At 47.9% G+C, this 25,306-nt stretch overlaps 1 protein-coding gene across 3 annotated transcripts in view; it reads left to right on the forward strand.

Annotated features, from left to right (window-relative positions):
- The first annotated feature begins 6,776 nt into the window (after positions 1 to 6,776).
- Positions 6,777 to 25,306, forward strand: part of EPHX2 (epoxide hydrolase 2) — a 95,725-nt gene continuing 77,195 nt past the window's right edge. For all 3 annotated transcript variants that reach the window (XM_073561943.1, XM_073561941.1, XM_073561942.1), the window contains exons 1-6: positions 6,777 to 6,936; positions 21,405 to 21,489; positions 22,713 to 22,872; positions 23,378 to 23,568; positions 24,621 to 24,743; positions 24,832 to 24,903. In XM_073561943.1, the coding sequence (XP_073418044.1) occupies positions 6,833 to 6,936; positions 21,405 to 21,489; positions 22,713 to 22,872; positions 23,378 to 23,568; positions 24,621 to 24,743; positions 24,832 to 24,903 (735 nt within the window). In that variant the 5' untranslated portion in view covers positions 6,777 to 6,832. The remainder of the gene's footprint in view (positions 6,937 to 21,404; positions 21,490 to 22,712; positions 22,873 to 23,377; positions 23,569 to 24,620; positions 24,744 to 24,831; positions 24,904 to 25,306) is intronic.

Raw genomic sequence — 25,306 nt, forward strand, 5'->3', positions numbered from 1 at the left:
ACTTAGTGCAATTTTATCACTTGCAGGTAACCACTGACATATGGAAAAGCAATTTTTCTTTAGTACACTAAACTCTGCAGTCTATTGGTGTCGTCCACAGCCCTTACTTTACATGAAGCAGGATACATTTATCCAGGCTTCCTAAGTTTAATCTATTCCAATAAAAATATGTTCCCGTGTCCTGCGTGGTCATCACCTGACCTTTCATTTGACGCCGTATCTTCTACGATCGTCATGACCGTCTTTTGCGCGCGCAGCACCTTACATTACAACATTTCAGCCCTGACTTTCTGAAATATTAATGAAATTCTTGATATTTTTCTGCTCGAGAGGAATTAAAGTCAATGGCATTTGTGTAATAAAGGACAGTAAATGCTATGCGGTCAAGAGCGTGCAGGAAAGCGGTCTGGTCTCCGATACCGGAATGCAGCCTCCTCTCGCATCAGCAGACCACGTATGTAAGGGACTAATTAAATCCGGTAAGTATGTCCCCTGCCTGCAGTGATAAGCGGAGCACAACACTCCACTGAGGACACGATATATCTACTTGGGGTTTAAGGATTATTTTACATTGCGCTCCATTTATATTCATCCCCAAAGCAACGAGTGAAGAAGAGTAAATAATACAAAAGTATCCAGAATAAAAAAATGGATAGGAAAAGAGCCGGGTTATGAACAATTCTGCACTACCAGACACCAAAAAGTGTCCACTATCCTGAAAATTACCCAATAAACATGATCACCTTTTTGTGGGGGGTTTTTTTTTTTCAATTTTTCAATTAGAGATGTGCGAAAAAAAACATTGCCGAATCAAAATTTGCCATATTTGTGCCGATTTTATGTTTGATGATCATTTCCAAACATATTCACTCATCTGTACACCCATTGACTGCAATAGCGGTCAGCTATGCTCGGTGAATATTGCAAATACAATCTGAACCGAATACTGAAATCTCTCTAATTGTAATCACCTGGTTATAAAACGGCAATATTACACAGGGGTCAGTATTGGGCCCTCTTCTTTTTAATATATATAGAATTTCAATATTTGCAGATGATATTAAACTCTTCAGGGTAAAACACACAGAGGAGGATATAATACTACAGAAGGATTTATTTTATTATTTTAGTTGGAGGCTTGAGCTGAGGAATGGCAATTGAGGGACAATCTTATTACAATGCACAACTGATATACAGTATGAGGGGACTGTACAGATCTGAACAATGAGCTTTTTACACCTAGGCCTGCAACAGTGACAAGTTGGCATCATCTACGTATAGAAAGAAGAATCATATTCACAGACGCAGATTCTTTGCTGTAGGAGCAGTAAGGTTCTTGATTCTTTGCTGTAAGAGCAGTGAGACTATGGATTCTTTATTGTAAGACCAGTTAGACCATGGATTCTTTACTATAGAGCAGTGAGACTATGGTCTACTGTAAGATCAGTGAGACTATGCATTCTTTACTGGAAGAGCAGTTAGACTATGGATTCTTTACTATAGAGCAGTGAGACTATGGTCTACTGTAAGAGCAGTGAGACTATGGATTCTTTACTGTAAGAGCAGTGAGACTATGGATTCTTTACTGTAAGAGCAGTGAAACATTATTTACTTTAAGAGCAGTGAGACTATGGATTCTTTACTATAGAGCAGTGAGATAATGGATTCATTACTGTGAGAGCAGTGAGATTATGCATTCTTTAATGTAAGAGCCGTGAGAATATGGATTACTGTAAGAGCAGTGAGATTATGGATTCTTTACTGTAAGAGCTGTGAAACATTAATTATTTACTGTAAGAGCAGTGAGACTATGGATTCTTTACTGAAAGAGCAGAGAGACCATGGATTCTTTATTGCAAGCAGTGAGATTATGGATTATTTACAGTGAGAGCATGGGTGCTTTTCTGTAATTTAATGAGGGGTGCCAGTGTAACTTGGTGTTGGCTAAGAGAAGCACCACACCTTTTCGCATGAAGAGATTTCCCAAGACTTGGATCATGCTGCTTTATTCATCATCGGCTTTTTTCTGGTCCTGAAGCACCAGATGTAAACAGAGTACAAAGCAAAACTATCAGCACAGCGCCACACACTGCGGAGTGGCCATTCTTGGGCACTGCAGTTAAGTTCCTATTAAAGAGAACGTGATCTGAGCTATCAGCGTTTACTGAGCGTACAGAGCGTTGACGTCAGGGATCCATATACGTGAATTACCGGAGGCCGTGGGACCTACTGACAGTAGATTGTTAGGTGTGTTGTCTGTCTCACCCCCACTGATCTGACATCGATCACTTGTTGTCAGGACTGATTAATGTCTTAGTCCAGGACGACCGCTTTAAGCTTAGGGGTAGGATATCGCGTCACTGATTGGTGGGGGGTGGACGGCTGAAACCCCCACAATCCATAGTATGAAGGATTGCAGAACGGAGAGCAGCTCAGAATAGGTAGATTTTCACTCCGTGCAGTACCGGGTGCAGAGTAACAATACAAGTAGATCGAATTTTAATCATTTTAGCACCGATTAATCTCTTGTGATTTTGTTTATTTTTTTTTTTAAAGTCATTTTTAATATTTTGTCCCTTTCACGGAGGAAAGCAAAATTCAATATCGCTTTTGCTGTTTGCTTTGAGTAAGAAGCTGCAAAAGCCGCATATTAGTCCACAAATAGGCAAAAAGAAAACATAAAATATTCCTACCTTTTGCACTCCACTAGGTTACCGAAAACAATTGTGCAAAAAGTTTACAACATTTCAAGAAGTCAGAAGTGATGAATTAGGACGAGTGATGAGCGAACGTGGTCGGATAAGGCAGAGGCGCAGCTAGGGGTTTGGTTCGGGTGGGGGGGGGGCGAAACTTCTGAGTGGGCCCCTAACCAGGTAACAGTGACTATAACTGGGTGATGAACCCTAATAGTGAAGGAGAACCTCAGCAGATGACTGTTCTGTTACTGAAAATAATCTCTATATAAAGACCAACACTGATATTACCGCCATATGGTGACAGCGGTAGATACCGATCCTACAGAACATATAAGTGATTACTGCACAGTTATAGTTGGTGACTTACTGCTGACGTTCTTTCTGATGGAATCGTTCACTTTTCCCGGCTTTTCCGTCTGGCCCAGACCGACATGATGACTTCTCCAGCCAGGACTCGGCTGCAGGGATTACAGCACAGACACATCTGACTTCTCACATTTCCAGCCCCATCACCATCTATCCACAGCCTCCTCATCCTGCCGATACCCCAATACTGAGCCGCTGCTGCCATGTGCCCCTATTACTGCACCTGCTGGGTGGTACTCTGCACCCTCTAATTTTCCTCCCACTGGAGCCCTAGATTTCCCCTTCACACTTGTAATGTATGATGTCAACAAAAGTGCCCCAAAAACACTAAGATACCCCCATAGTGAATTCATCCACAGTACCCTCCACACACACAGTACGATGACCCTACTGTAACCCACCCCGCAATTGTCCCGGAAAAGTATGGTGACCCACACACAGCCCTTCATGTAGTATAATGGCCCCACACCTCTCTACACTGTATATTGCCCCCACAGTATGATGGACTTTGCACAAACTTTTACACTGTATGAAAGTTGGCATACAGTTTTAAGACTCCCACATAAGCCTCCAAATATTTTAATAGCCCCACATAGTGCTTCATACAGCATAATGCACCCCATGTCCCATACAGTATAATGCATCCCCCCATGTACCAAACATAATGCATTCCCCCATGTCCCATACAGCATAATGCACCCCCCCATGTCCCATACAGCATAATGCACCCCCCCATGTCCCATACAGCATAATGCACCCCCCCATGTCCCATACAGCATAATGCACCCCCCCATGGTCCATACAGTATAATGCATCCCTCCCATGTCCCATACAGCATAATACATCCCCATGGTCCATACAGTATAATGCATCCCCCCCCATGTCCCATACAGTATAATGCATCCCCCATACAGTATAATGCATCCCCCATGGTCCATACAGTATAATGCATCCCCCATGTCCCATACAGTATAATGCATCCCCTCATGGTCAATACAGTATAATGCATCCCCCCATGTCCCATACAGCATAATGCATCCCCCATGTCCCATACAGTATAATGCATCCCCCCCATAGTCCATACACCATAATGAATCCCCATGTCCCATACAACATAATGCATCCCCCATGTCCCATACAGTATAATGCATCCCCCCATGGTCAATACAGTATAATGCATCCCCCCCATATCCCATACAGCATAATGCATCCCCCCATGTCCCATACAGTATAACCCACCCCCCCATGGTCCATACTGCATAATGCATCCCCCCGTGGTCAATACAGTATAATGCATCCCCCCCATGTCCCATACAGCATAATGCATCCCCCATGTCCCATACAGTATAATGCATCCCCCCCATAGTCCATACACCATAATGAATCCCCATGTCCCATACAACATAATGCATCCCCCATGTCCCATACAGTATAATGCATCCCCCCATGGTCAATACAGTATAATGCATCCCCCCCATATCCCATACAGCATAATGCATCCCCCCATGTCCCATACAGTATAACCCACCCCCCCATGGTCCATACTGCATAATGCATCCCCCCGTGGTCAATACAGTATAATGCATCCCCCCCATGTCCCATACAGCATAATACATCCCCTCATGGTCAATACAGTATAATGCATCCCCCCCATGTCCCATACAGCATAATGCATCCCCCCATGTCCCATACAGCATAATGCATCCCCCCATGTCCCATACAGCATAATGCATCCCCCCATGGTCCATACAGTATAAAGCATCCCCATGTCCCATACAACATAATGCATCCCCCATGTCCCATACAGTATAATGCATCCCCCCATGGTCAATACAGTATAATGCATCCCCCCATGTCCCATACAGCATAATGCATCCCCCATGTCCCATACAGTATAACCCATCCCCCCATGGTCCATACAGCATAATGCATCCCCCATGGTCAATACAGTATAATGCATCCCCCCATGGTCCATACAGCATAATGCATCCCCCATGGTCAATACAGTATAATGCATCCCCCCATGGTCCATACAGCATAATGCATCCCCCCATGGTCCATACAGCATAATGCATCCCCCATGGTCCATACAGCATAATGCATCCCCACATGATATATGTGGTATAAAGATTCCCCCCCTAGTCCTTACTGTATAAAGCATCCCTCCATTGTTTATACAGTATAATACATCCCCCCTTTATACAGTTTTATCCACACATAGTGTTCTAAAAACAATAAAACAGAATATTCACAACTCCTCCCCTTTCCTCCGCTGCTCTGGTCTCCGAGTCCGCAGCACCAGCTTGTCTTCTGAAGTGTTGTACATCTCTCCAAGTTACGGTACTTTCATCTGGATGGGCTCTCATCAGATGCCGATACAGTTGAACTTGTTGGAGGTGCCCTGTGTCAGCGCTCGGACCCCCCCCCCCCCCTCGGACCCCATAGCGGCAGAGCAGGGAGGTCGTGTTGCCCACACAATACAGTTAAAATTAGTGTAGATCCGGGTGGGCCCCCTCAGAGCGCGGGGCCCGGGGCAGCTGCACCCTCTGCCCCGATAGCTACGCTACTGGGATAAAATGTCGTCATGCTCGGGAGCAGAGTGTCTTCAAGGTGCTCGAAAAATATGTTCGAGTCCCCGGGGGCTGTTTGACATCCGTGACACCTGCAGGGATTTCCTGTTTGTTAGGCAATCCCCACGTGTTGCGGCTGTCGAGCAGCCATGAGACATGCAGCCGTGGGAACTCGAACACCCTCGGGTTAGCGTCTGAGCACGGTCTGCTGTCAGGGGTGGGTGCATGCAGCGCTCAGGAGCAGAGCCCGATATATTCATTATTAGCGACGGCTGTGTGATACAGTCAGCAACCCGAGCGAGCTCCACACGCTGCGGTCTCCCCATAAAGGAGATGGGGCCACCATGGCAGATAAGGGGCTACTGAAGACCCCTGTATGTGTACTCCTAGCAAGCCGTCATCATAAAATTAAATCATACTGAAAAAAAAAAATATATTATATATATATATATAAATAATAAAGCATAATAAAAAATTATTTATGATTTTCTTATATTAATATTTAACATAAAAAAAAAAATCATCAAAAAGTGGAATAAACATGAAATCCTGTCTTACGTGGCCATCGTATTCCTTGCCTAGAATGGGCCAGCGACAGGGTAAGGCCGCGTTCACATGGTGCGCTTTTCCTGCAGGCAGTAATGATGCTGCTTGCAACAAAAACAAACAAACAGGTTTTGCTGCGTTCTTTGGTGTCATTTGTCTACAGTACGCGGGTAATAAATCTAATTGAATTCACCAAAAATCAAGAAACTGTTTAGGCGTTTTTTTTTTTTTTGCTGCGTTTTTTCACCCATAGAAAGCAAACAATGCGGGGAGGATTTTCACACTGATGGTTTTCAATTCTGTCAGGAAATAAACAATCTTGTGCAGATTTCTGAGAGGTCGGAGCTCGTGCTGGTCCTGTAAGAGGCAGAATTTAATTTACATTTACAAAAAAAAATGCAGCAAATAACCGCAATGTGTGAACAGAGCCCAAGTGCAGCCAATGCTGACCGCTGCAGAGAAGACCAGCGGCAGAGCAGAGGCGCACACTGCTGGACAGGTGACTCTATACACACAGCTGTATGGTTTGTACACACACACTGTACTCCCCCTCCCCCGGTCCCGCCTTCCCCGGCCGGGGGCGGCGCTGCAGTGACCTCGGTCCCCGCAGTACAGAGGCCGCCGGTGACGTCCCGGGCAGCAGAGCTCACAGACATGGCCGCCAAGCGCTTCGTGCTGTTTGACCTGGGTGGGGTGCTGCTCACCCCCGGGCTGCAGGCCGGCTTCCACCGGCTGGAGGAGACGCACCGTCTGCCCGGGTGAGTGAGTGCACGCGGCCGCTCCGGGGTCTGCAGCTGTCAGTCACAGGGGGGCGTCACGTGGTGCAGGGTGTCCGTGTATGGATGGTACCAGCCAGTGACGTCACAGCGCGGTCATGTGACACGATTAGGCGGGAAAGAGTCAAGGGGGGGTCATAGAGTTATGTGAGGGGCGAACATGGAGGGAGGCAGTGACTGCTGAGTGTGGGTAGATGGGGGTTATACGGGGGGCAAAGAGGGATGAGGATGAGTATATGAGGGAATGGGGACGAGTATACTGGGGGAGATGGGGACGAGTAGACGGGAGTGGACGAACTTACGAGGGGGGAGATGGTGACGGGCATACGAGGTGGAGGAGATGGTGACGGGCATACGTGGTGGGGGAGATGGGACGGGCATACGTGGTGGGGGAGATGGGACGGGCATACGAGGAGGGGAAGATGGGACGGGCATACGAGGTGGAGGAGATGGTGACGGGCATACGAGGTGGGGGAGATGGGACGGGCGTACGAGGTGGGGAAGATGGGACGGGCGTACGAGGTGGGGGAGATGGTGACGGGCATACGAGGTGGGGGAGATGGTGACGGGCATACGAGGTGGGGGAGATGGGACGGGCGTACGAGGTGGGGAAGATGGGACGGGCGTACGAGGTGGGGGAGATGGGACGGGCGTACGTGGTGGGGGAGATGGGACGGGCATACGTGGTGGGGGAGATGGGACGGGCATACGAGGTGGGGGAGATGGGACGGGCGTACGAGGTGGGGAAGATGGGACGGGCGTACGAGGTGGGGGAGATGGTGACGGGCATACGAGGTGGGGGAGATGGTGACGGGCATACGAGGTGGGGGAGATGGGACGGGCGTACGAGGTGGGGAAGATGGGACGGGCGTACGAGGTGGGGGAGATGGTGACGGGCATACGAGGTGGGGGAGATGGTGACGGGCATACGAGGTGGGGGAGATGGGACGGGCGTACGAGGTGGGGAAGATGGGACGGGCGTACGAGGTGGGGGAGATGGGACGGGCGTACGTGGTGGGGGAGATGGGACGGGCATACGAGGTGGGGGAGATGGGACGGGCGTACGAGGTGGGGGAGATGGGACGGGCGTACGAGGTGGGGAAGATGGGACGGGCGTACGTGGTGGGGGAGATGGGACGGGCATACGTGGTGGGGGAGATGGGACGGGCATACGTGGTGGGGGAGATGGGACGGGCGTACGTGGTGGGGGAGATGGGACGGGCATACGAGGAGGGGAAGATGGAACGGGCATACGAGGTGGAGGAGATGGTGACGGGCATACGAGGAGGGGAAGATGGGACGGGCATACGAGGTGGAGGAGATGGTGACGGGCATACGAGGTGGGGGAGATGGGACGGGCATACGAGGAGGGGAAGATGGGACGGGCGTACGTGGTGGGGGAGATGGGACGGGCGTACGAGGAGGGGAAGATGGAACGGGCGTACGAGGTGGGGGAGATGGCACGGGCGTACGAGGTGGGGAAGATGGGACGGGCGTACGAGGTGGGGAAGATGGGACGGGCGTACGAGGTGGGGGAGATGGTGACGGGCGTACGAGGTGGGGAAGATGGGACGGGCATACGAGGAGGGGAAGATGGGACGGACATACGTGGTGGGGGAGATGGTGACGGGCATACGAGGTGGGAGATTGTGACGGGCATACGTGGTTGGGGGGATGGGACGGGCATACGTGGGGGGGATGGGACGGGCATACATAGTGGGGGAGATGGGACGGGCATACGTGGTGGGGGAGATGGGACGGGCATACGAGGTGGGGGAGATGGGACGGGCGTACGAGGTGGGGGAGATGGTGACGGGCATACGTGGTTGGGGGATGGGACGGGCATACATAGTGGGGAAGATGGGACAGGCATACGAGGTGGGAGATGGAGACGGGCATACGAGGTGGAATGGGCATACGAGGTGGGGGAGATGGTGACGGGCATACGAGGTGGAATGGGCATACGAGGTGGGGGAGATGGTGACGGGCATACGAGGTTGGGAAGATAGGACGGACATACGTGGTGGGGAAGATGGTGACTAGGGATGAGTAAGCATATTCGTGGGCATTCGGTACTCTGCGAGTAATGCGGTACTCGAAACATAGCAAGTATTTCACTACTCGCCTCGCTAATCGGTTCTCCTGCCCAGCAGTTGCCAATCACAGTAATGCCGCAGCCTTCTTGGTTGTGGGCGGTATTACTATGATTGGCTAGCCGCCCAGCATCCTATGAGTCATCAATCATAGCCTGGCACTAAGCCCTGCCTGCCGCAGCCATTTTCTGCACATTGCATGCATAACACAGCTAGTGTAGGGAGAATGAGCAGCTGCTAGGGAGAGTTGTGTTTTTTGGTTCAAATCAACCAAAAATCCTCTGTGAAACCCAAAAGTTCTTTTCAGAGCTGAAAGTATAAGATCAGGGAGCGAGTAGTGACCGTTTTCCCAGCTTTTTTTTAGGTCACATTTACCCCTGCAGGGCAGTTTTTTTGTGCTGTTGCGGTGCTGTGTTCCCATAATCACATCGAATAGGACGCACGCAGGGTACTGCACAACTAACACACAGGCAGCACAGCTGTCTTGTGTGGTGTCTGGGCTGCGTATTCTTGCCTTAAACCTCAGGGCAAATGTTTAGTGGCAGCACCGCTGTCTTGTGTGGTGTCTGGGGTGCGTGATCTCACCTTAAACCTCTGGGCAATTTTTTGTGTAAAACACAAAGCAGTACTAGGCTGTAGTGCAACCTTCCACAAAGCACTAACTGCTCCTTGTTCCGAAATATCTGCATCTGAACATCTGCAACTATGGCAGAAAAATCCAAAATTCCTAAAAAGTCTGTTGTGAAGGGACGTGGGGTCATTGGTGCCCAATAAGGCACAGAGTCTGGGAGATCGAAGAAGGTTGATGCATCTAGGTTCTTAGCGAAATTTCCCGGTCTGGAACATAAACGGGCCTGGAATCCAGAAGAACAAGAGCAGATACTGTCTTGGATGGCTGATAAGGCCTCCAAGAACTGTTCTAGCAGCACCCAATCGTCCATGACAAAACAGTCTACTGTCCATACAGATAACACTGGGTCATCCTATTCTCAACCTGTTCCTAGTGCATCACCCGGTCAGGAGTCACAGGAAACATTTGACCCCAACCTTGGTTACTCCGAGGATCTGTTTGGTCCATTTTCTTTCGTTGCCTCTGGCCTCTCACCGCACGACATTGAAGAGGAACGTGAGGGGGTATCGTCTGTTGAAGATGACCAAATATTTGAAACCCCACGTACATAAGAAAGCCACTTTCATCCACGTGATATACCGGGTGAAGAGGTGGAGGCTGATGGTGATGACACACAGTTGCCATCTGTCCAGTCGCCAATATCAACACGGAAGGAGGATGACATGGAAGTGGTCGATGATGAGACCACCGATCCGACCTGGGCCGTTGGCACGCATAGCCAGCACAGCAGCACAGAGGATGAAGGTGGATACATAGCACCAACAAAGACACCCAAGGGCTACTGGTTTGAGCAGAGTGCGAAGTGTGTCAAATGTTGCCAAGAGCAATCCCTCTGTGCCCCAAGTCAAGGCAAGGGTGCGTTCAGCTGCTGTCTAGAAATTTTTTCCGATAGTCCTGAACCAAATGTCATCTGTAGCATCTGACATAGGACGTTGAGCAGAGGCCAGGGCAAAGGCAACCAAAGCACCACCAGTATGCGGAAACACATGGCAGCCAAGCACCCTAGTCGGTGGGCTGAACAACAGGGTACCAAATCAGTGTCTGTGACTGCGGGTCAAACCACTGCCATGTCGCCTGTGATACGGCCTCACCAATCTGCTGGGCAGGAAGCAGGTGATCATCATACCTCTTGCTCACAAGCTGTGGTTGCACAGACACAACAAGCTCATCCACTTGTTTGTCCCAGGAAAGCGTCCAATTGTCCGTGCCCCAGATGTATGAAAGGAGGTGTAAATACCAAGCCACGCAACCACAAGCACAAATACTGAGCGCGCACATTGCCAAGTTGCTAGCCGTGGAGATGTTGCCGTTTAGGCTTGTGGGGACACAGTCATTCCGTGATCTTTTGGCCGTGGCTGCCCCACGATACTCGGTTCCCAGCCGGCACTATTTTTCCCGGTGTGCCATCCCCGCGTTACACCAGCACGTCTTAAACAATCTAAAGCGTGCTCTCACTAATGCCGTAACCGGGAAGGTCCATCTTACAACAGATACGTGGACAAGTACTTGTGGCCAGGGATGATACATCTCTGTCTCGGCACACTCGCTGAACCTGGTGGAGGGTGGGACAAAGTCTCAAACTGGACCATCAACACATATCCTTCCCACACCACGGATAGTGGGCCCAACCTCAATCAGAGTTTCCGCCTCATCATATATGTTCAGTCTCCCCTCTTCCTCCTCCTCCTCGTCATCCTATGCTGAATTACCCTCTACATCACTCCCAAGTTGGGAGCTGTTCAGCAGCGCATCGGCAAAGCGGCAAAACGCTCTGCTGAAGCTGATCTGCTTAGGTGACACACCACATACTGCAGCAGAGCTTTGGCAAGGAATAAAACAACAGACCGATCAATGGCTCTCCCCACTGCAACTCCAACCTGGTCTGGTTGTCTGCGACAATAGGCGTAACCTGATGGCGGCTTTAAAGCTCGGGAAGCTGGTCCTTGTGCCATGCATTATTATTATTATTATTTATTGTTATAGCGCCATTTATTCCATGGCGCTTTACATGTGAGGGGGGTATACATAAAAACAAGTACAATAATCTTAAACAATACAAGTCATAACTGGTACAGGAGGAGAGAGGACACTGCCCGCGAGGGCTCACAATCTTCAAGGGATGGGTGATAATACAGTAGGCGAGGGTAGAGCTGGTCGTGCAGCGGTTTGGTCGATCGGTGGTTACTGCAGGTTATAGGCTTGTCGGAAGAGGTGGGTCTTCAGGCTCTTTTTGAAGGTTTCGATGGTAGGTGAGAGTCTGATATGTTGTGGTAGAGAGTTCCAGAGTAGGGGTGATGCACGAGAGAAATCTTGTATGCGATTGTGGGAAGAGGAGATAAGAGGGGAGTAGAGAAGGAGATCTTGTGAGGATCGGAGGTTGCGTGCAGGAAAGTACCGGGAGACGAGGTCACAGATGTATGGAGGAGACAAGTTGTGGATGGCTTTGTATGTCATGGTTAGGGTTTTGTAATGGAGTCTCTGGGCAATTGGGAGCCAGTGAAGGGATTGACAGAGGGGAGAAGCTGGGGAATAGCGGGGGGACAGGTGGATTAGCCGGGCAGCAGAGTTTAGAATAGATTGGAGGGGTGCGAGAGTGTTTGAGGGGAGGCCGCAGAGCATGAGGTTGCAGTAGTCAAGGCGAGAGATGATGAGGGCATGGACTAGGGTTTTTGCAGATTCTTGGGTGAGGAATGAACGGATGCGTGAAATATTTTTGAGTTGAAGTCGGCAGGAAGTGGAAAGGGTTTGGATATGTGGTTTGAAGGAGAGATCAGCATCAAGGATTACTCCGAGGCAGCGAGCTTGTGGGACTGGGGAGAGTGGGCAGTCATTTACTGTAATTGATAGGTTCGTAGGGGGGGTCACGTGAGATGGGGGAAAGATGATGAATTCTGTTTTGTCCATGTTGAGTTTCAGATATCTAGTGGAGAAGAAGGATGAAATAGTGGACAGACATTGAGGGATTCTGGTTAGTAGGGAGGTGATATCTGGTCCAGAGATGTAGATCTGTGTGTCATCAGCATAAAGATGATACTGAAAGCCATGAGATTCTATGAGCTGTCCCAGGCCAAAGGTGTAAATAGAGAACAGCAGGGGCCCTAGGACTGAACCTTGTGGGACTCCGACAGATAGGGGGCGAGGTGAGGAGGTGGTGTGTGAGTGGGAGACGCTGAATGTCCGGTCTGTTAGGTATGATGAGATCCAGGAGAGGGCCAAGTCTGTGATGCCAAGGGATGAGAGGGTCTGTAATAATAGGGAATGCATGGCTCACATGCTGAACCTGGTGGTGCAGAAATTTATAAAAACATACCCTGACTTGCCGTACCTACTTGAGAAGGTGCGCCGTATTTGCACCCATTTCCGGCACTCCTCAACCGCTGTTGCCGGTCTTACAGCGCTTCAAAAGCAATTTATTTTGCCAAACCACAGACTCATTTGTGACCTGCCAACACGGTGGAACTCAACATATCATATGTTGGCAAGGGTTAGTGAGCAGGAGAGGGCACTTTCTGAATACCAGCTTAAACATGCCCATCACACTGAGACTCAGCCAAGACACATAACAACTGTCGAGTGGGTGTGGATCGCTGATATTTGTGAGGTGCTTGATAACTTTGAGTACTGCACCAAGCGTGTGAGCGGTGATCAGGCTATTATCAGCGTAATCATCCCTATGCTATGCTGCAAAAATCGCTGCAGAATCAAAAAATGTAATCTTCGCATTGCCCAGCAGCTGGGTATGGAGCAAGATTTCACAATGGGTGATCCTACCCAGCCCAGTCATTATCATCAGGTAACATTGGGGGATGAAGAGGATTAAGGAAATTGCGGAGGGATAGGACTTCTTTTTCAGTGGTACTGAGGGGACACGTCATACTACAGAGGGGAATCCAAACCCCAGCTTCATGTCTGTCCAGCATGGGTGGGCTGAAGAGGAGGAGGTGGAGGAGAGTCAGTGTGAGGAGAGGATGGGTATTGTTCCTCCTTCAGGGGTCACAGAACATTTGCCTCTATGCAGCTTGGCACACATGGCACATTTCATATCTGACTGTCTGTGCCAAGACCCTCGCGTAATCCACATTTTCAATAACAACCTATACTGGTTGGCCACCTTTCTAGACCCACGGTACAAGGACAAATTTCCTTCGCTACTGTTGCAGTCACCAAGGGGTTTCACAATGGAATCCTTCAAGAAGGCCGTTGTCGATAATTTGATGGCAACAGCACCCTCAGACACCACTGCTAGCAGAGATACCAGCTCTGTGCAATAGCATGCATTAATGGGGAGAGATACGCCAAGCAGGTCCAAAATTGGTGGTGGTAAAATGTCCACAAACTCGGCCATCTTCAATAAACCGGCTCATCATCAAGGACTAGCTGGAACAGTAGCAATGTCAAGGAGGGAGAAGTTGAACAAGATGGTCAATGACTAAGTGACCATACCTGCGTCCTTCCTGGCGCTTCTGTACCGTTTAATTACTGGGTATCCAAGCTGCATAGTTGGCCCAACCTCTCCTATGCCTTGGAGGTGCTGGCCTGCCCTGCTGCTAGTGTGATGTCAGAGCGTGTTTCCAGTGCCGCTGGGGCAATCATCACAGATACACGCACACGGTTGACTACAGAGAATGCAGGCAGGCTGACTCTGATAAAATTTAACAAGGACTGGATTTCGCAACAGTATTTAAGCCCACCAGATGACAGTATCCCAACCTAAAGTCACCCAACATGTTTTTTTTTTTTAAATTGGTGATCACATCCATCCCATTCCCTTCCCATACAAGCCCCTTTTCTTCTTTTTACATGTTTTCAAAACCTGCTTCTGACACATGTACCTCATGGTCAATAAGATAAAAACAATCTTACGTTAATTAATATTTCCCATCGGAGGCACTTGTGATGAGAGTGAGACCCTTCTTCCTTCATCAACCATGCTATCATGCCCCTTGGGCTAATTTTTGGAGACACTATTGCTATGCCTGGACACTGGGCACAGCCACCTCTATGCTAGTAGTCCTAGCTTCATCATAATTGTTTGGCCCTTCAGACCTGCCTTGCTTCCTTCATCAACCATGATACAGCCCCTTGGGCTAATTTTTGGAGACACTATGGCTATGCCTGGACACTGGGCACGGCCACCTCTATGCTAGTAGTCCTAGCTTCATCATAATGGTTTGGCCCTTCAGACCTGCCTTGCTTCCTTCATGAACTATGATACAGCCCCATGGGCTAATTTTTGGAGACACTTAGGCTATGCCTGGACACTGGGCATAGCCACCTCTATGCTAGTAGTCCTAGCTTCATCATAATTGTTTGGCCCTTCAGACCTGCCTTGCTTCCTTCATCAACCATGATAAAGCCCCTTGGGCTAATTTTTGGAGACACTATGGCTATGCCTGGACACTGGACACGGTCATCTCTATGCTAGAGGTCCTAGCTTTATCATAATGGTTTGGCCCTTCAGACCTGCCTTGCTTCCTTCATGAACTATGATACACCCCCATGGGCTAATTTTTGGAGACACTAAGGCTATGCCTGGACACTGGGCAGGCATAGCCACCTCTATGCTAGTTGTCCTGGCTTTATCATAATGGTTTGGCCCTTCAGACCTGCCTTGCTTCCTTCATCAACCATGCTACAGCCCCTTGGGCTAATTTTTGGAGACACTATGGCTATGCCTGGACACTGGGCATGGCCACCTCTATGCTAGAGGTCCTGGCTTTATCATAATTGTTAGGCCCTTCAGATCTGCCTTGCTTCCTTCATCAACCATGATACAGCCCCTAGGGCTAATGTTTTGAAGACACTATATCTATGCCTACACATTGGGTAGTGGCACAGCAAGGACAGTAGTCCAAGCTTTATAATTGTGAATCCCTTATGATGATGATGATGGGTGGCTTCTTCCTGCGTTAACCATAACACAGCCCCTACCCCTAGGGCAGATTGCTCTCCTTACACCACTTACACACTTAGCTGTCAGTAGATTGCATCCATCATCACTCGCTCTTACGGTACTTCTGACTGGCACTGTGTAAGTGGCGTACGAGTCCCGCTCTTCCGGCAAAAAACCAAAGGACTTAAAATAGTGTTTGTACATTCTAGTGAAGCAGTGGTGTAAAAACAATCGTGCAGCCCCTGACCAGGTGCCCCCATGTTATATACATTTGTTTACAGCATACATTTTTTGACATTTACACATTTTTTAGCGTTTTCCTCAGCCCCCAGACCGCTTTGAAGGATCCAGGGTATTAAGGGTATACTCGGTACGAGTATAGCGAGTCCGAATACTTCAGTACTCGCTCATCCCTAATGGTGACGGGCATACGAGGTGGAATGAGCATACGAGGTGGAGAAGATGGGACAGGCATATGAGGTGGGGGATATGGGGATGAGCATACGAGGTGGGGGAGATGGTGACGGAAACATGAGGTGGGGAAGATGGGATGGGCATGCGAGGTGTGGAAGATGGGACGGGCATACGAGGTTGTGAAGATGGAATGGGCATATGAAGTAAGGGAGATGGGACAGGCATATGAGGTGGGGGAGATGGGGATAGGCATATGAGGTGGGGTACATGGTACGGGCATACGAGGTGGGGGACATGTGAAGGGCATATGAGGTGGGGGACATGGGATGGGCATACGAGGTGAGGGACATGGGACTGGCCAGCGAGGTGGGGGAGATGTGATGGGCATACAAGGTGGGGGACATGGGATGGTCATGTGAGGTGGGGGACATGGGACGGGCATACAAGGTGGGGGAGATTGGGACAGGTTTACGAGGGGATGGGCATACGACGTGGGCAAGATTGGACTGGCATACAAGGTGGGGGAGATGGTGACTGGCATACGAGGTGGGGGAGATGGTGACGGGCATACGAGGTGGGGAAGATGGGATGGGCATACGAGGTGGGATGGGCATTCGAGGTGGGGGACATGGAATGAGCTTACGAGGTGGGGGACATGGGACGGGCATACGAGGTGGGGTAGATGTGATGGGCATACGAGGTGGGGGACATGGAACGGGCATGCGAGGTGGGGGAGATGTGATGGGCATATGAGGTGGGGAAGATGGGAAGGGCATACGAGGTGGGATGGGCATACGAGGTGGGGGAGATGTGATGGGCATGCAAGGTGGGGGAGATGGGAAGGGCATTCGAGGTGAGGGAAATGGGATGGGCATACGAGGTGGGGGAGATGTAATGGGCATACGAGGTGGGGGAGATGGGACGGGCATACGAGGTGGGGGACATGGGACGGGCATACGAGGTGGGGGACATGGGACGGGCATATGAGGTGGGGGACATGGGACGGGTATACGAGGTGGGGGAGATGGGATGGGGCTGTGTATTCAGTCTGCGGATGATGGAATGGGGTCACATATATGAAGGGAGGTGGTCACCACATAGAAATGTCCTTGTTGCGCTGCTGCCATTTGACCCCAAAAAGCTATTAAAGGGTCTCTTTACAGAAACATCCATTTACATTGTCAGCACATTGGCCCCTATCGTTATGAGCAGTGTTTTTCTCGCCGGTCTTGTTAAGGGGATTATGAAGTCAGATGCTCCCGACTCAGAGGCGCTCATCTCTTAATGAATCTTGTGCGTCTGACAAGTGTCTCGCGCCTCATCCCAAATCTTACTCTTGCCGGGGACATGAGTAAGGTTTGGGGTGTAAGGAACGCCGCCGTTCGTCATTAATGTGATGAGTGGGGGTCGCCGCCCCTTTGATCCATGTATGAGGAGTGAACACAAGACTTGTAAGGACCTGATGGCTTTTGCTGTAATCACAATGTTAACCTTCCTTAGAGGGGTTGTCCATTACATCCACTACCAGACAATGCCTTATACGTTTTATAAATGCCAACCGCTGCATTCATTAATAAAAAAAAATACAAAATTCTTAATTATCCCAATGTTTTTCGTCAAGCTGAAACAGCGGAATTCAGCATCAAGTGACCAAAGCCTAACACAGCTACATTGCTGGTGTATTTACCCAGGAGAAAGTAAATTCTTCATATAATGTCACCTGTCTAAATGGGGAAGAACTGCGGCGCCTTTTCATAAAGAATTAAGTATACACGTTACTTTCACATACAGAATTACTTCCCCAAAGCAGTTGCCAAATCGCTTCTGTATTATCGATTTCCAAGTAACGTGGAAGGTGAGGCTCATCGGTCTCCGATTACAGGATATTCTCTGCATACAATAATTTTATTTCTGTAACACCAACTTATTCCGCAGCACTTACATGTACAGACAATACAAAGTAACACATAGTTCAGCAGTTACAGGAGGAGTGAGGGTCCGACTGCTCACAAGCTACAATCTATAGGGAAATAGGGGGGACACAATAGGTAGAATGTGATTGTAATGTACACTCCGCCCATCTTTATAATAAATAAGGGTATTCAAGAGATATAGGGTGGTGCAGAACTGTGGAGAGTCTTACTATTTTATTGTATTCTGTAGCAGATGGGTAACCATTGTAATGACTGGCACAGGATGGAGGAGGCATTGGTGTAGCAGCTGGATAGAAATATGATCTTGACTGCTGCATTCAGGACAGATTGGAGAGGAGTAAGTTTAGAAAGAGGAAAGCAATTTTATTTTCTTTGAAATGTGTATGACTTGTGATTCAGATGAGATAAAGTTGACACCACAGCTGTATATAATGTGTTGTGATTTATGTGAGATTACTTTTTGATATTTTTTTTCGCTGATGTATATTATAAGGGTATGCGCCTTGTGTATGAATTATATGATATAGAGTTGGTTGTGTTTGTTATAAGGTGCTCATAGGCTTCTTTCTGACATTTTGCACTTTAGGGGACAAACAATTCATATACCGTATGTTCTCTAGAAACGTGTACATTCATTGTTTCTCTTTTGGAGCCGTCAGTCCAGGGGGGTTCGCTGAGAGAAGAATAGCCAATGGGGTGGCGCTGGGAGAAGGATATCCAGGGGGGCGGCGCTGGGAGAAGGGTAGCCAAGGGGGCGGCGCTGGGAGAAAGGTAGCCAGGGGGGTAGCACTGAGATAAAGTTAGCTAGGGGGGCAGCACTGGGAGAAGGGTAGCCAAGGGGGCGGCGCTGAGATAAAGGTAGCCAGGGGGGCGGCGCTGGGAGAAAGGTAGCCAGGGGGGCGGCAATGGGAGAAAGGTAGCCAGGGGGGCAGCGGTGGGAGAAAGGTGGCCATTGGGCAGCACAGGGAGAAAGGCAGCAATTGTCTTTGTATATCAGACAAGACTCGCCAATGCAAGTCAATGGGTGTGGCGGAAAAAAAATCGCACCGTACTCAGATCATTTTTACGCACCATTCTCATAGAAAAACCAACATTTCATCAGCCATGTACAGTAAAATCACAGCGTGACAAGTCAGAATAGAAAGCTACAAATATGAGTGACATATATAATTAGTCCAGTGCGTGTTTAGCTTACTGTACATGTATTTAATTAATAAATTACAGAAGAAAATGGCGTGAGATCCCCCTAAAATTTTAATAACCAGCTGAGGAAAAGCCTGCTCACGGGGGCTGATGTTTAATTCTTGGGAAGGGGTAATACACATGGACCATCCCAGCCTATTAATCTCAGCTCACAGCTGTATACTTAGCCTTTACTGCTTATTAAGATGGGGGAACCCCCAAAAAAGACACGGGGTCCCACCTATAATTAATAACCAGCAAACGCAAGGCAGACAGCTGCTGGCTGATAGTTATAGGCTAGAAAGTGGCCATGTATATTGTCCCCCCCACAGACTTTAAATATCAGCTCTAAGCCACACCAGAAATACATCCATAAGATGCGCCAATTCTGGCACTTTGCCTCCACTCTTGCCACTTGCCCTGGTGCATTGGCAAGTGGGGTAATAGTATTGGGGTTGTCAGCTGTGTGATGTCACATGACATCAAGCCCAGGAGTTAGTAATGGAACAGCCTTTATAAGATACCCCCATTACTAGCCCCATAATCATATTGAAAATAAAAACACCCTGAGTAAAGTCCTTTAATTGATATAAAGACACTGACAACTTTATTTTCATTAAAAATAAAAAAGCAAGGTTATACTCACCTTTACCCCAAATCCGATGAAGCCTATGTCCCCTGTAAAAGACAAAAAATAATAAACAACCATATCCTTCACCTGTCCGACTTGAAGATAATCCACCGATGCCCATGTCCCCTGTAAAATAAAGATAAAAAAAACATATTCCTAACCTCTCCGCCGAGAAGATAATCCATTTGTCCCTTGACAAATCTAGCTCTGCTACATGTAGTTGCCATGCTGAACATTGGCATGATGCGAGCCTTCATCCTGGCATCCAGCAGAGACACTGAGCTAAGTGTAATCACGCAGCCTCAGTGCCTCACAATGTCATGAGAAAGTTGAGCGGAGTTCATAGTCAATGATCAGTTCACCTCAATGAAGTCACTGCTAGCGTGATAATTTTCTCACGCCCTCGCGGTGACGTCAGTGAGGTGAACGGAGTTTATCGACTAAGAACCCCATTCACTTTATTCATGTCACCGTAAGACACTGATGCTGTGCTATCACACGCTGCTCAGTGTCTGCTGGATGTCAGGCTGAATGCTCGCATCATGCCAACGTTCAGCATGGCAACTAGCTGTTGCAGAGCTAGACTTGTCGTGGGACCACTGGATTATCTTCTCATCAGACAGGTGAGGGATATGGTTTAATATTTTTTGTCTTTTACAATGGACATGAGCTTCAGTGGATAAGATGTAAAGGTGAGTATAGCTTTGCTTTTTATTTAAATAAAGGTGTCAGTGCCTTTTTTTCAATTAGAGGACTTTATTCTGGGTGTTTTTTATTTACAATATGACTATGGGGTTAGTATTGGGGGTGTGTTATGTGTTATAGACGCCTCTCAATTACTAACCCCTGGGCTTGATGTCCGCTGCCAATATAAAGCTGACATCAACCCCAGTACTATCACCCCACTTTCCACTACACCAGGGCAAGAGGTAAGAGAGAGGCTAAGCGCCAGAATTGGCACATCTTATAGATGCTCCATTTCTGGTGCAGCTGAGGGCTGATGTTTTTAGTCTGGTAGGCGGTCAACATCCATGGCCCTTCCTAACCTATTATTATCAGTCTGCAGCTGTCTGCCTAGTCTTTGCTGGTTATTAATTATAGGGGAAACGACATCTTTTTTTATTGCAGGGTTTCCCCAATTTAATACTCAGTAAAGGCTAAGTATACAGTTGTGAGCTGATATTAATAGCCTGGGTAGCTACATGGGTATTACCCCCTTCCCAGGCATTAAATATCAGACCCCAGCTGTCGGCTTTCCCTCTGCTGGTTATTAAAATTTAGGGGGAATATTCACGCTGGTGTGGATGGAGCCCTTAGGCATCAATTTAACACCAAATTTTCTCACTGATGAGGTGTCAGTTTTTCTTGTACGTGGTGGGAAAAAAGTGTTTCTTCACCCTCTCTCCTATGAGACAGCCGGTCTGTATTCGAAAGGCATACAATTTTTTTTTTCCACAGACCTGTAGACTTGCATTGCCGATTTTGATCAAAATCAGACATGTCTCCGTGATTTTGCATGGACCACTCGGTCTGCGAAAAGTCAAAGATATGTGAGTGACCCCATAGACTTTCACAGGTACGAGTGATATCCATGAAAACCACGGAGAGCATTTGTACGAGAAAATTGTGCGTGTGAATGAGGCCTAAGATTGTATTGTCCTCTTCCCTACAGAGGATTCCTGGTGAAGGTGTTTGTGAAGAACGGCTCTGATGGATCGTTCGCCCAGGCTGAGAGGGGACAGATACCACTCTCCCAGGTAAGATGGAGAAACACTGAGGGACATTGTGTCCGTGAGCCGAAGCCGAGTGCTCCATTGTTTCTGCTGGAAAACACACATATGGGGCCTGATACATTGTTGCAATTGCGCTTTTTTGTCTGATCTTTGTTGCTTTTAGCCTGATTTTAATTTGTGTCTATTTTATTATATATTTATTATTTTTATTATGTCTTTTTTTTTTTGTTTGTTTGTTCTTCCTTTTCCTTGTTGTTTTTATGTTCACCATTGGTGACTGTAGTTTCTAGATTTTCACTTCTGGTTCGTTAATTGCGTCTTTTTGAAAAAGCCGCAATTTTTTTCAGTAAATACATGTTTGCTTGTTTTTGCAAATATTAGAGTTGTGTGCAAAATTTTAAATAATTTTACATTTAAAAGGGAAAAGGTAATAAAAAAAAAAAGCATTTTTAATTTTACACAAAATTCCTACACCTGCATCATTTTGAAGAATTTTGGGCTCAAAAAATAACCTGCACCAAAGAACACGAGACAAAAAAAAAGTGACTTAAAAAAAAAACGTGCAAATTATGAATTGGACCCCTATGGAGTTTATATGGAAAACCCCACAAAGGACGTTCCCAAGATCACATCAGTGGCTCGTAACGATATTATATCCAGGTACCCATCCTCTACAATTCTGCTCTTGAGCTCAATCCAGAGGCTTTTTTGGCCATAATGGATTTGGGTGGCACTTGATACTCAGCTCCTATTTTCCTGACCACCTTTTAACTCCTTCCTGACATTGACCTGTCAGTTGCGGGTGTATGGAGCAGGCTTGGTCTAAGCCCTTTTCATGTATTGAGTGCCAGCTGTGTTATACAGCCGGCTCCTACTAGTAACAGCAGTGCCCGGAGCTGGCTCTGATCTCTTCTGCTTAACTTCTTAAATGCTGCTGTCGATCATTTAAGTGCTGCAATCCAAGTGCTGCATTGATTTGGCCACAAAACGCCCAACCTCCCGCCAAGCCCCCCACTGGATGATTTTTGACTCCGTGTACGATCACTGGATGATCTTTGCTGCCGTGGACGATCACTGGATGATCTTTGCTGCCGTGGACGATCACTGGATGATCTTTGCCGCCGTAGACGATCACTGCATGATTTTTGCCACCATGGTCGATCACTGGAAGATCTTTGCTGCCAAACACGATCACTTGATGATCTTTGTCACCATAAGTGATGTCCTAAAATTTCTCGTGTGATTAGTTTGTTACAGACATGAATAAGGAATGTCAGGCATTTGCTGAAGAATCTGGGGTCTCCCTACCCGAGACCTTCTCTCTGGACCAGGTCGTCCATGGTTTGTTTGAGACCAGTGAACTCAGCAAGCCATTCCTGAAAGCTGCCACAACGCTGAGAAACCACGGTAAGACCGGCAACATACACTATTTGTGCAAAAATTTTGCAACTTTTGTGGTATTGTATGGAGCCGGGGAGGAATGGGTATGACCACCTGTCAAATTCTTCAAAATTAGCGATGTTTCTTACCCCCAAACTGATGATTTTTCTAAGTAATCGTTATCAAAACTGCGTAGAATACCCCCTAATATCCCTCGAAAAATAATAACTTCATAACAAAAGTTGGAGCAGAACTTCTGGATTGTGGGACGAAGTGAAAGCACGAAATCTCACGTTTTGCACTGAATCAGGCTACAACATTGTATATAATGGTGGGTATTAAGCAATGACATCCTCAGAGCAGCAATCACTTGGTGAACAATGTGGCCACCAGGGATGGTGTAAACAGCCAGATCTCGCACATGTTCAGGTGGCCGTACGCTGTCTTCATGGATATGTCTGACTCCGTGTCTACTAATTCATCTTTCCTGTATCGCAGCGTCTCACGTGCCATCATGTTTCCCCACATACAGGCTTTAAAACTTGCATCCTCACCAACAACTGGGTAGATGACAGTCCCCTCCGTCACCACACCGCCGACATATTCTCTACCTTGAGCCGCCACTTTGACCTGGTCATCGAATCCTGCCGCGTCGGCATGAGGAAACCAGAGACCCGGATATACGAGTATGCACTGAAGATGATGGAGGCCAAACCTGAAGAGGTGAGCGGTGATATCACCAGATTACAATATAACACTGGACGCTCGTCATTGTCTGCAACTTGTATCTACTGCTTCTACTTGGCCGTTATGCTAACTTTATTTAATGGCTTCCACCATCAGCCACAAAAAGAATATATTGTACATACAAGCTTTACTCACTAAATGCAGAACTGATCCTGAGTTACCTCCTGAATTATACCCCAGAGCTGCACTCACTATTCTGCTGGTGCAGTCACTGTGTACATACATTACATTACTGATCCTGAGTTACCTCCTGTATTATACCCCAGAGCTGCACTCACTATTCTGCTGGTGCAGTCACTGTGTACATACATTACATTACTGATCCTGAGTTACCTCCTGTATTATACCCCAGAGCTGCACTCACTATTCTGCTGGTGCAGTCACTGTGTATGTACATTACATTACTGATCCTGAGTTACCTCCTGTATTATTCTCCAGAGCTGCACTCACTATTCTGCTGGTGCAGTCACTGTGTACATACATTACATTACTGATCCTGAGTTACATCCTGTATTATACCCCAGTGCTGCACTCACTATTCTGCTGGTTCAGTCACTGTGTACATACATTACATTACTGATCCTGAGTTACATCCTGTATTATACTCCAGAGCTGCACTCACTATTCTGCTGGTGCAGTCACTGTGTACATACATTACATTACTGATCCTGAGTTACATCCTGTATTATACTCCAGAGCTGCACTCACTATTCTGCTGGTGCAGTCACTGTGTACATACATTACTGATCCTGAGTTACATCCTGTATTATACCCCAGAGCTGCGCTCACTATTCTGCTGGTGCAGTCACTGTGTACATACATTACATTACTGATCCTGAGTTACCTCCTGTATTATACCCCAGAGCTGCACTCACTATTCTGCTGGTGCACCCTGTGTTGTGCGGCTTCCTTTGTTAGGTGCCCCAGGTTTCTGCTGATTCTCGGCCAGTCCTGGCTTGTAGAGATGTGACTGATCCTCTGCTATCATTTTCTCCCCTCTGGCTGCAGTGTTACATTTTCTATTTCAGACCATTTTCCTTGATGACATCGGTGCTAATCTGAAGCCGGCCCGTGATCTGGGGATGTCTACAGTGTTGGTCAGAGACACAGAGAAGGCTTTGCAGGAGCTGCAGGAATTGTCCGGGGTGCAGGTAATGAGCAATCTGGGTTGCGGAACCCGCGGAGCGCTGGGAACGCTCATATCGTCAGTGCGTGACGCCCCCTCTTATGTTATCACAGCTTCTAGATGACGACGTGCGGCCGCTGGCTGCTGACCCCGACGCTGTGTCTCATGGATATGTTCCCATCAAGGTATGATTTCCATCAGGGAGTGGGAGCAATGTCTGCGTAATAACCGACCTGCGTCACTTTCCTTTTGAGTCCTCAGCACAGTAACGTTGTGCCGCCCACTGGCGCTGAGAATCACCGCCACAATGTGAGAAGGTGAACATTTATCTAGAGAGCGCTGCATAGAGATGTCAGCACCATAGCGAGACCAGACTCATGCCATAAACTCACAGAGGCCGCGTTCACACTGGACGCTGAGCACACGGCAGAGTTATCCCTCTGGCTGCAGCCGTCCGTCCGTGACACTGGACCATTCTCTCCAAGGTGCATCCTTGTTACATACATCTGGTCTTTAACATTGTAGTATATGAACTGTCTACAGTATACTTTATCCATCGTCTCTCCGCTGTGGATCAGCGGAAAACTG

Source organism: Dendrobates tinctorius, unplaced genomic scaffold (assembly GCF_039654945.1).
Source record: "Dendrobates tinctorius isolate UK_male_01 unplaced genomic scaffold, ASM3965494v1 ptg000332l, whole genome shotgun sequence".
NCBI classification, from domain to species: Eukaryota; Metazoa; Chordata; class Amphibia; order Anura; family Dendrobatidae; genus Dendrobates; species Dendrobates tinctorius.